Source organism: Sus scrofa, chromosome 11 (genome assembly GCF_000003025.6).
Source record: "Sus scrofa isolate TJ Tabasco breed Duroc chromosome 11, Sscrofa11.1, whole genome shotgun sequence".
In the NCBI taxonomy this organism is placed as follows: Eukaryota; Metazoa; Chordata; class Mammalia; order Artiodactyla; family Suidae; genus Sus; species Sus scrofa.
This window is the reverse complement of record NC_010453.5, coordinates 7,017,235-7,029,386: the sequence shown is the minus strand read 5'-3', so window position 1 is coordinate 7,029,386 and position 12,152 is coordinate 7,017,235. Positions and strand designations below refer to the sequence as shown.

At 40.4% G+C, this 12,152-nt stretch overlaps 1 protein-coding gene across 15 annotated transcripts in view; it reads left to right on the top strand.

Annotated features, from left to right (window-relative positions):
* The window catches only part of KATNAL1 (katanin catalytic subunit A1 like 1), a 66,984-nt gene that overhangs the window by 35,600 nt on the left and 19,232 nt on the right, over nt 1-12,152 (top strand). For all 15 annotated transcript variants that reach the window (XM_021065541.1, XM_021065544.1, XM_021065542.1 and 12 more), the window contains 4 exons: nt 3,615-3,742; nt 4,137-4,242; nt 9,538-9,696; nt 10,463-10,589. In XM_021065541.1, coding sequence (XP_020921200.1) covers nt 3,615-3,742; nt 4,137-4,242; nt 9,538-9,696; nt 10,463-10,589 — 520 coding nt within the window. The remainder of the gene's footprint in view (nt 1-3,614; nt 3,743-4,136; nt 4,243-9,537; nt 9,697-10,462; nt 10,590-12,152) is intronic.

Here is a 12,152-nt window from a genome sequence, read left to right as displayed (position 1 = left end):
TTTTCCCCTTTATTTTAGTATTTTTCATGTTACACAGTATTCCTAGATTAAGAACTAGATTTAAAATATGCTTGTATAAAAAGAGTTGCAGAAAAATTAAATAAAGGTTGATTTTTAAAATATGATTCTTAAGCAAAGAACAGAATAATCAGGCAGCATTTGCTGATTGTAAAATAATTTTTTCTGGATATTGTAAATTGTCTTTTACTTTAAAAGTTCCACATAATTTTCTAAACCTTAATGGTTATTTCATTGACATGTAAGTATGCAGAATGTCACTGGAAAATAAGCCCTTTATTAAATGAAAAAGAACTCTACAGTTGTTTGAAGATAAAAGATACTTTCTGAGTCACTCTGGAAACAAAAGGGACTATAACTTAAAAAAACCAAACTCATAGAAACTTCATTAGAATTCAAAAGGTGTAGAACTGGTTCAGTTATGATTATCATAAGCACTCAGGTGTTCATTAGACTGAAGTCCTACACTCACCGAAGGCCGTGAGAGGGTGTGAGGCCGCGAAACTGACAGATAGCCACTGCATTGAACACTGATTACTGGTTTGAAAATGAATATTGAAGGGTCCCCAGAGATTTTATAGTTCTCAGTGTTGTTGGTTTTTTAAAATCAGTTTTGTGTGTTACAACCAGCTTTAAAAAAAAGAAATAGGGACTTCCTGCCCTGGCTCAGCGGTTAGCGAACCCGACTAGCATCCGTGAGGACATGGGTTCGATGCCCGGCCTTGCTCAGTGGGTTAAGGATCTGGCAATGCCGTGAACTATGGTGGAGGTCACAGATGCGGTTCGGATCCCGCGTTGCTGTGGCTGTGGTGTAGGCTGGCAGCTGCAGCTCCGATTGGACCCCTAGCCTGGGAGCCTCCAAATGCCACTGGTGCGGCCCCAGTAAAGACACAAAGACAAAAAAAGAAAGATCATTAACAAACAGTGATTGATACGGGTAATTTAGACACTAGTAAAAAAAATCTGAAATACTTTGCTTAAAAAAGGAAAAAATGCATATCAGCCTTCATGCTAAATGTCAAAATTTTACTGATATTTACCTTAGTCAATTAATAAGGAAATCTGAACAAAGATTTCTGAGATCATTTCGGTGACGTTACAGCTGGTATTAATATTATAAACTGTACAGGTAATAATTTCTCTTGTGAGGCTAGCTTTTTTGCCTAAAAACTAAACTTCTTTTAGGTATTGAAGTTAATCTGTCTGGTTAACTGAAACCACAACTACTAACTTATATTTGATATTCCTGTTTTAATTTATCCGAGTATGCTAGGGAGGGTAATTGTCACCCATTTTGTTAATTTCCCAATATAACCAAATAAGTTATTTTTTGATTTCCTAAATCTCTTTTTAATAACCTCGACATTTTGACTTGAACGAGTTCTAGAATCTTCTCTGGAGTACTTAATTGGTATGAAAGTCTCATGTCTATCACTGAGAAACTTTGGGTACTGGGGCAAGTGGACTGGCTTATGCCCATGTTTCCCCTTCTGTGAATCGAGGGTCTTGACCTTGACTGCTTATACAGGCTTCTATTTCTCTGCTTCTGCTTCTTCCTCCAACCCATCCTTTTTCCATGTAGCAGCTAGAAGGGTCATTTTAAAATGTAAATCAGATCCTATCATTCCCCTGCTTAGCACATTTCAAGAATTTCCCCATGTGCTTAAAATAAAATCTTTAAACTCCCCCCGATGAACTATAGGGGCCCAGTGAGCTGGCCTCTGACCCTCTCTCCATCCTGTTCCTTTTGCTCAATACCTTTGAGCTCATTGACCGCTTAGTTTTTTCAGGGCACTTCACAGTTAATAATGATGTGTGTTTGTGGTTTGCTTACTTGTTACATGTTTCCCCCACTAGACTAGATGCTTGAGGAGGGCAGATGATGTATTTCCATTCACTCATCTAAAACTTGAATGCACAGTAAAGTGTCTTTCTTGGACACAGATGGTCGCGTATTTATTGTTCTTAAAATCCTGTGATTGCTTCCTGATAAGTGTACAGCTTTTCCCTTCCCTCGGAAGTGTTTATCAAATTCTTCCCACCACTTAGACATTCATATTAACATGACCGTCTCCTTGTATGTTTTAATACTAATTTTTTGGTAAGTCAAATTGCAGTGCTGTATCAGAGGTTGTTAATCCCAAATATATCAGTTTCTGTTGCATTCTTTAGTTGATTTATTTCTAGAAGAGTTTATAGAGTGTTCCCAGTGATTTGTGACTAGCCCTGACCTATCTTTGTTATATAGTGTGATTCTAGGCTGAGCTTATTTTATTTATTTTTTGAAAATTTTTAATTTTTTTGTCTTTTTAGGGCCCTACCCATGGCATATGGAGGTTCCCAGGCTAGGGGTCATATCGGAGCTACAGCTGCCAGCCTATGCCAGAGCCACAGCAGTGCAGGATCCGAGCCGTGTCTGCAACCTACACCGCAGCTCACAGCAACGCCGGATCCTTAACCCACTGAGCGAGGCCAGAGATTGAACCTGCAACCTCATGGTTCCTAGTTGCATGACTGCACCACGACAGGAACCCCTAGGCTGAGCTTATTTTAAATTTGTTGATGTTATCTTTGTTGTGTAGGCATTTACTCTTTTTAATAATATCACTTTTGAGATCTGTCATCTGAAATAGAAGGATCTTTCTGAAAATTTAGCTTAATGTTGTTGCCATGCTACCCAGAGATAGTCAAGTCAAGTCACCAGAATATCGTTCGGTCATTTTCCCAGCGGCTCAAAGAACTGGAGCATTTGCCCAGAGAACCATTCAGTCCCCTCTTAACACTTAGGACCCAGTCTGTGGTTTATCTCAGATGGAGTGTGGTAGAAGTTCGTCTTGTTCTCTCTCTTCAGATTGAAGCTCAGGGAATGGGCCATTTTTCCTTTCCTTTTTGGGTTAGACTGTAACCATGGGGCTGAAGCTCTGGGGAGGTATTTGGCTCTATGTGCTGGAGTAGTTGCAGTGGTTGAACTGTCTCTGGGAGCTGAGCACACTTCATTTAAAGCTCTTCAGAGCTGAGTAAATCTTGGCAGAACCCCATGCAAACTACAGCATAGAATTCTCTGTTGAAGACACTGTATTATTAAATACGGAGTTTGGGGTAAAGTATATCGCGTTGTGGTGCTAATGATACTATCCCTTCTGAGTCCCAGTTCCTTGTCTGTAAAAATAAGGTAGTAATACCGACCTGGTAGGGTTGTTACAGAAAATGAGATAATATATGTGAGATCTCTTGCCATACAGTAGGTTCTCAGTGAATTGATTTTTTTTCTTCCTCTGTATGATACTCCTAAGTATTTTCTGGAGGTGGAGGAAATCCACTGCACCCACAGACTTGGAGGTGGCCAGCTCGTTTTAGTCTGCATGCAGCTGTCCTCTCGAGAATGTAAATTTTAAGTGTCTAATAACGTTGGCCAGTTGACCTATTTCTGATGAATTAAGTAGGGGAGGATGGCATTTGGGCTATCAGAAAACACTGTTTTAAAAAATTAACACTAAATCATTTTAAATGGTTACACTGCAATATTTTGAAAGCCTAATGATGTTAATTAAAACTACCTTGTTATTGACCAGTCCTTTTTTTACGCCTGTCCCCAGGGAAGGAAGAACATGCAAGACTGTGCAAGTGATGGTGAAATTCCGAAGTTTGATGGTGCTGCGTATGATAAGGATCTGGTGGAAGCCCTTGAGAGAGACATCGTCTCCAGGAACCCCAGCATTCACTGGTGAGTCTGCGAGTCCTCGAAGTAAAGTAGCGGGGAAAACAAGCTGAAGGTGGGCTTGGTGTGAGTCTTGTCTGGTTTTCCATTCATCTCCTAATTATGACTTCATCCATAATATGAGCGCGTAGGATTGGCAGGACGGTTCTTCGAGAATACAACTTGGACATTTTCATGTTACTTTGATGTTGCCCCAACTGACAAAGGTTGTTAATTGAATAACATGTCCTAATTTATAACTGCATGTGTTTTCTGTGATCACTTTACAGTAAAAGTTAGAATAATGTATTTATGGTAAGAAGAATTTCATAAGTAAAAAAATAAAAGAAGTCGTGTTGATCGTAAATCCGAGGTGTCCGTGTGTAAGCATGCTGAAGGGATGTTTGCTGTTCTTCTGAAGGGATGACATAGCAGATCTGGAGGAAGCTAAGAAGTTGCTGAGGGAAGCTGTGGTTCTTCCCATGTGGATGCCTGACTTTTTCAAAGGGATTAGAAGGCCGTGGAAGGTGAGAATTTTAAAAAATAATATAGGTGTGAACATGCTGCTTGCCTGATAGTGAAAGTCAGCATTGTAGTGTATTTGTGTGTTTCCTAACACAGTCTGTAAAGGTTGGGAGGCTTTGATTACACTTCAGATACCTGGATTTAGATTTGCAGTAGAGACGTGCTGCCTCTCCGTGGCAGGAGAGGGGCCTGGAGTGGCAAAATTCGGGTCCTTGAAGTCACTTCCCTCGGGGGCATTAAGCTAGAGATTAGTTTTAAGAATTTTCTAGATGTCTGTTTGTGTAAATAAGAAGTTAGCTTGCAAATTAAATAGTAATAGTATGTATTCATAGCCTAAGTGCCTGACCAAGTAAATACCTTTTACAAAGCTGGCCTATTTCTCAGTAGTTATTTTGATCACCTTATCTAGGCTTGATGTAATTCTCAGATGTAATCAGAATGTTTCTTTCTAGCTTGTCCTGTGCTTTACAGTTTGAAGCCTGCCCAGGACTAGTTCCTTCTAAGTCCAGTGTTTTCATTTTAGCATATTGAAAAGCTCTCCCAACAGCTTCTGCCTGGAACTTTTTTTTTTTTTTTTTTTGGTCTTTTCAGGGCTGCACACAAGGCATATGGAGGTTCCCAGGCTAGGGGTCGAATCGGAGCTTTCGCCACCAGCCTACACCACAGCCACAGCAACACCAGATACGAGCCGCATCTTCCACCTATACCACAGCTCACGGCAAACGCTGGATCCCTAACCCACTGAGCAAGGCCATGGATCACACCTGCGTCCTCATGGATGCTCGTCAGATTCGTTTCCTTTGGACCATGATGGGAAGTCTGCCGGGAACTTTTTTTGGTCTTAGTCATTGGCAGAGTCGATGGTAGACTCTGACTGGCAGAGTGAAATGAAGCTTGGTCTTACTTTGCCCTCCTGAGTTAGCTAGAAAGTTTCTTCTCTTCTCAGTACCGCCTCCTCGTCTGAGATGCCCCGAAGTAGAGAGGAGGAGAAATTGTGTATTTACACAAATGGCTTCCAACACCCATGGCATTTTGATTGCCTTTCAGAACTCAAAAACGTGTATGGACTGTTTGTTATAAATTTACCTCATTTGGGGAACATATTACCATAGATTCCCCCTTTATTACAACTTTGAAAACAGTGTTTAAAAGAAAGAATAAGGTCTTGATAAAATAGGTACTTAAAAGGGTTTTAAAACAGCTGAAACGGTAGGTACAGCCTGGCTCCTCACGACGAGCCCTGTACATTTTGAGCAGGGGTGATTTGCACATGTGGGGAAATGAGCTTGGCAGCAGAGTGGAGATGGCCGTAGGTGGGTATGGATGAGCGGTCTGATCAGGCTCTGTCAGGAGAGTCGAGCCACACGATGAGGACCTGAAGGAAGGCAGTTGTTATTTGGCCTGTGAAAAATGGGCGGGTTTGTGAGAGATGCTTGAAAGGTGTAAGGGATAACATTGTGATGGATGGTTTATAGGGGAGAGAGACTCCCAGGTTCCAAGCTTGAGTTGAAGGAATGTGCGATCTCTCTGATGCCGGCTCCCCAGAATTGGGCCAAACTTCACAGGAGGAGGGCAGTTCTGTGGAAAATCTGCCGGCTGCAAATTGGGGGGTCCCTAGGTCATCCTCCCTTCTGACAGCTGGCTCTAAATTTAGGGGTTCTCACTGCATCCTCAGGTTTGATCATTCTCAAGAACGAGTCACAGAGCTTAGGCTAGCCTTGTACTTCCAATTACAGTTTTGGTTACAGCGAAAGGAGGCAAATCAGAACTAGCCAAAGGAAGGCGTGCATGGGGCGAGATCTGGGGGGTGCTGAGAGCGCCAGGTCAGTTGTCCTCTTCCTTTGGGAGCAGGATGCTTTACCCTCCGAGTGTGTGGAAGTGTGACAGCAGTACGGTGCTGCCAGCAGGGGCACTCACTCAAGCTTCAGTGTCCAGGGTTTTTATTGGGGTTTCATTGCATAGTCACGATTGATGGAATCATTGCCCATGGGTCTCAATCTCCGGTCCCCTTTCTCTTCCTAGAGGGCTGGTTGATATCACATGGCTCAAAGCCCCAACCCACTAATCACATGGTTGGTTTTTCTGGCAAGGCCACCCCCCATGCTGAGTCATCTCACTAGCATAATCTATATAGGGGCCCATCATGAGTCACCTCATTGGCATACAGCTTCAGGGCTCAATGTGAACAACAAAGACACTCATCACTGGGAAATTCCAAGGAGGTAGAGTCTGCCTCCCAGGAACTGGGGAAAGGGCAGGGCAGGGTACAATGAACTGATACTAGAAATTGAAAAAAATCCTCAACATCGCCAATTATGAGAGAAATGCAAATCAAAACTACCATGAGATACCACCTCACACCAATCAGAATGGCCATCATTAATAAGTCCACAAATAACAAGTGCTTTGAGGGGTTGTGGAGAAAAGGGAACCCTCGTGCACTGTTGGTGGGAATGTAAACTGGTGCAGGCACTATGGAGAACAGTTTGGAGGTACCTTAGAAATCTATACATAGAACTTCCATATGACCCCACAATCCCACTCTTGGGCATATAGCCGGACAAGAGTTTCCTTGAAAAACACACATGCACCCGCATGTTCACTGCAGCACTATTCACAATAGCCAACACATGGAAACAACCTAAATGTCCATCAACAGATGATTGGATTAGGAAGATGTGGTATATATACACAATGGAATACTACTCAGCCATAAAAAAGAACGACATAATACCATTTATAGCAACATGGATGGAACTAGAGACTCTCATACTGAGTGAAATGAGTCAGAAAGCGAAAGACAAATACCATATGATATCACTTATAACTGGAATCTAATACACAGCACAAATGAACATTTCCACAGAAAAGAAAATCATGGATCTGGAGAATAGACTTGTGGCCACCTGGGGGGAGAGAGAGGAAGTGGGAGGGATCGGGAGCCTGGGGTTATGGGATACAACTTGGAATGGATTTACAATGAGATCCTGCTGAGTAGCATTGAGAACTATGTCTAAATACTTATATCGCAACAGAACAAAGGGTGGAAAAAAAATGTATTCATGTAAGTGTATCTTGGCCCCCATGCTGTACAGCGGGAAAATAAATAAATTTAAAAAAACAAATTGAGAAGAGGAGCAGGTTTAAATAGAAACAAAACATAATTTAGGTAAAAACTCAGCAGATAGTCGGAAGTAGAGGTCTGGAGCTCAGGATAGAGTTTAAGTTTCAAACTGGGAGGTATAAGCAGTGATTGATAATGTGAGTATGGAAGAAATTGTTCAAAGAGTGTTATAAAGGGGTTTTCAGAGAGCAGAAGACTTAGGCTTGCTTCGGGACCATAAAGGGCAGCAAGGAGAGGCGACCTGGCCACCCTGGAGATGGTCCTGATGGCAGGAGCATCAGGAAAGCGCGGCGTCCTAGGACCGGCCTAGGGAGAAGGCCTGTCAGGGAGAAGGTACTGGCAGCATCAGAGGTCAGCGAGGAGGAAGCAGCGGTGAGTTGAGAAGTGACCCCTGGGTTCGTGAAGTAGTAGAGACAGAAGTCGAACTGTAGCTTGTGAAGAAGAAATTCGAAGCAGGTTGACTGGGAAGGGAAAAGAAGAGGTAGGCAGTAGCCGGAGGAGCTGTATAGTCAAGTGAAGGGCTTTATTTTTAAAATAAATGGAGCTAGCAGTGGAGGAGCTACAAGAAATAGAGGCGATAATTGATGAAGTAACATCAGGAGGAGGTGAAATTTATAAATGCTATGCTGTGTCTTTGAGCTGAAATCTCTGTACAGATGCCAGCGCTGGAAATGATCTCCTTCGGGTCACGGCCACATCAGTGACACTCCGGGAACGGAGGGGACGTAGAGAGGGGACGTAGAGAGGGAAAAAGGCACTCTGGCTTCGCTAGGCGTATCATTAGTTGTCTTCACGGTTTTCAAACTGTCAATCTCATGCATAGTTAAAGGCTTCTTGGAAGCAACATTTTTTTCTTGTGCAACTAGTGTTTCAAATCCTAGTGATCTCTGGTTGTCCTGGGTATCGAAATTCTATAGCTAGAAAAGGGTTTGGACAGTTTCTGAATTTAGAGTTTATGAAACTTCAGTATACACTTAGTTTTCAAAGTTTAAATCCCCCGAAGCTTATTAAATTAACAAAGGGCTCAGAATTCCTCTTAAGATCAGCTGTTATGCAAAAGAAATGTGTTAACTATGTATCTGAACTCTTATTAAAAAAGTGTTAGAAGAAAGTAAGTGTTTAAAAATTCCTTACTCTTCAAGACGGGAGGGTTGCTGTTCTGGATTAATTCTACTCCTCATTGATTTGTTCTTATGGAATGCTTTTCTGTTTGTTTTCAAGGGTGAGAAGTAACTAAATTTTAGGTTTTAGTCTATATTGAGTGGCTTTTTCATTACTAACAGTATTTTATGTAAACTATTACCGTCCAGCACATTAAACTGATAAAATACTAGCTAATTTGGTTATGTTTGAATTACCACTAGATTTCGGCTACCTTATTAACTGATAAATAGATATTTATTTCTGATGAAGAGTATATGTTATAAGTGTGTTGAGGAAGATAGGTTTTGTCCCTTAGGAGGGCAAGGGATGTTTAATTCTCCATTTGGTGGAAAATGTCATCCTATTTTCATTGTGGAAACAGACCAGTCACTCTGGTTGTGTTTGTTTGTTTGTTTGTTTGTTTGTTTTTTGGTCTTTTTACCTTTTCTAGGGCCGTTCCCACGGCATATGGAGGTTTCCAGGCTAGGGGTCTAATTGGAGCTGTAGCCTCTGATCTACACCAGAGCCGCAGCAACTCAGGATTCAAGCCGCGCCTGCAACCTACACCACAGCTCACGGCAACGCCAGATTGTTAACCCACTGGGCAAGGCCAGGGATTGAACCCACAACCTCATGCTTCCTAGTCAAATTCATTAGCCACTGCAGCACAACGAGAACTCCAGACCAGTCACTCTTAAACGGTGCTCAAAACCATACATATTTGTCTTCTGCCAGTTGAGAAAAATCTCGGTAGGTTCTTTCTAAATGTACCAGGAGAGTCCTTGATGTCTAGGCTCTTGGTTAGCCCGTCTCTGAGTACCTCTGCTTTGAGACATTTTGTGAAATCACTCTTCATTTTGGTTTTTTTCTATCCATAAAATGATACTCAGGCCAGATGCACCATGACTTTACTGAGGCAGTTGAGCTTATCTTTTGATGGGGAAAGTTTCATGTCCTGTAATAGTTGAAGATATTTTGTAAGAAAACATTTTAATCTGCCAAACATTTAATACATCTTTTCACATCTCAGGGTGTGCTGATGGTTGGGCCCCCAGGCACTGGTAAGACCATGCTGGCTAAAGCTGTTGCCACTGAGTGTGGCACAACTTTCTTCAACGTCTCCTCTTCTACGCTGACGTCCAAATACAGAGGCGAATCTGAGAAGTTAGTTCGTCTGTTGTTTGAGATGGTGAGTGAGGATGTATTTCGATTCCGACATATTGTTTGTGTAAGCACATGATATGCCTGTAATCCAGATCCGTTCACCTAGGGAGCGTCTTTAGAAAGGGCAAGAGTAGTTGTCGTCCAGTAGTTCTCGACGCACTAATAAGATACGAGGTCCTAGGTTTTATGGTGTAGCTGGGTGTCTCTAAAGTCCCTTCTCTGAGGTAAAAGCCCTTTGCATCCCGTCCAGTGAGGGCAGAAGAGACCTGGCCTCTGTGTGTGTGTGTGTGTGTGTGTGTGTGTGTGTGTGGTGTGTGTGGTGTGACTTAACATTTCTGCATCTCTTAGGAGCTGGTTGAGTAGAGGTATATATTCAGATAGACTTTGAAAATCAGTTAGACATTGATCTATCAAAATTTGTTCCTTTTTCGTAAGGGATTTGTAATAGTTACTTAATGCATATTTGAGGATAGATTGGTGATTTATCTTTGGAAACTTTTTAGTATTATAGAAATTTTTAAACACAAAAGTAGAAAAAATGGTACCATGAATCCCTATGTATCTGTCACCTGATTCCACCAACCATCTAACTGACCTTTTATTTTTGGAATTTTCCTTTTTCTGATATGATTGATTTAACCTCTGTCAGTAGCCAAACGGTGGCATTAAAGTAGTAAGAAATTTCTCGTTTTTTTTAAAACATTGTTTTAGAAGGAAGAAATGGTATTTTTAAAAACATTCAATTATTTGATGAGATCATTAAGTGATGTATTTAAAATATTTTCACCAAGGCTAGATTTTATGCCCCCACCACCATCTTCATTGATGAGATAGATTCTATCTGCAGTCGAAGAGGAACCTCTGATGAACACGAGGCAAGTCGCAGAGTCAAGTCTGAACTACTCATACAGATGGATGGTAATGGATATTTAATTACTGTCTGAAAAATGTTATAGTTCCTTTTCGGATTTTGTATAGATTCATACTTTTGAAATTCTCAGCAAATGGACAAAAAGGCAGCCTGAATTTATTTGTAATCATTTATTCATCCACCCATTTGTTCATTTGTTCATGCAGTCAAAAAATACTTATTGCATACTTGTACCATTTAGGACTCTGAGGTTACAAAGAAAAGGAATGTCTTGGCCTTCAGGGAGCTTACTATTTAGAGCAAAGCTTCTAGAGAGTGACCCAGGATCCCTGGGGCCTTTAAGACTCGTAAAAAAAAGTATGCAATGGCCAAACTCTTGGGCTTGAGGCTCTGGTAGAAGTTATTCAGACACAGAAGAAAAGGCTTTGGGGAGCCATGGGAGGATGAGAGTGCTATTTTTTTAGGGCCCAGAGTTAATTTTTTTTTTAACGCATATATTACCCTGGTAATTGTGTGGTGAACAGGAGGCTATTTAAGCAAACTATGAGAAAACATAAAATGTGTGTATATGTGTGTGTGTATATATATTTATATAAATATATAAGAATGAACCTAACAGTCACTATTAAATATATATACATATACACACACACACACATATATATATATAAATAATCTCCAGAGTGTGTTCTTTTAAACAGCTGTGGTTATCCATCAATCATGGATAGTTACTGAATTCTTAACATATATGTTGTATGCAGTGCCAGGCATCATAAGATGCATGAAATAATGTAGTACCAGGAGTATCTTTTCTCAGTAAATGTATCATTTTTATTTCTGTTAAAGTATGAGAGGAAGAACGTGTTACAATTTGGAAGACAGATATAATCGAAAACACATGAGACATTGAAAAACATCACTGAATACGATTTTAGTCAGCTGAATTTTGTTGCTAGGTGTTGGTGTGACTATTGATTATTTACTTGGCCAGCTTGAGTCTTTATAGTAATGATTGAAATAGGAATTTAGTAATAATTTATGAAAAAATACCATGTTGAATTGGGTTGCTTTAAATCTGCTTATTTGTGTTATGCCAGGCTAGAAACTCCTATTAATAAAGTGTGTGAGGTTTTAACATTTTTTAATGTATATTTTCCAGAGTTTCCATTCTATAAACCTGACATGTTTATTCTAAAATTTTAATTCTGAAAAAGTAGGTTTTGTATTATTATTATTTTGTACTAACAATAGTTGTGTTATTAATAAAAAGAAGTTGTTTTTAATAGGGACTGATGGTTAGGTTCATTCCTAAATTTATTTTCGAGTTCACTTAGAAGTTTGAAGGACAAAATTATTGCAGTAGAATCTGTCTCTCAAAATTATGATTGCAGGCTAGTATCTTAAGTAGATGTGAACCCTATTCTATTCCCTCTTCTAGAGAAAATCAAGTAGAATAACTAGAATTTAAAAATTTTTGAGAAACTTTGTGACTTAAGAAAATAAGAAAGGAGTAAAACAATATAAGCTCCCTCACCTCTTCAGAGGAAATAAAACATTTTCTTACAGAAAAAAAAAATTGGTTTTTCATATTGGATTAGACTATCTGCAAT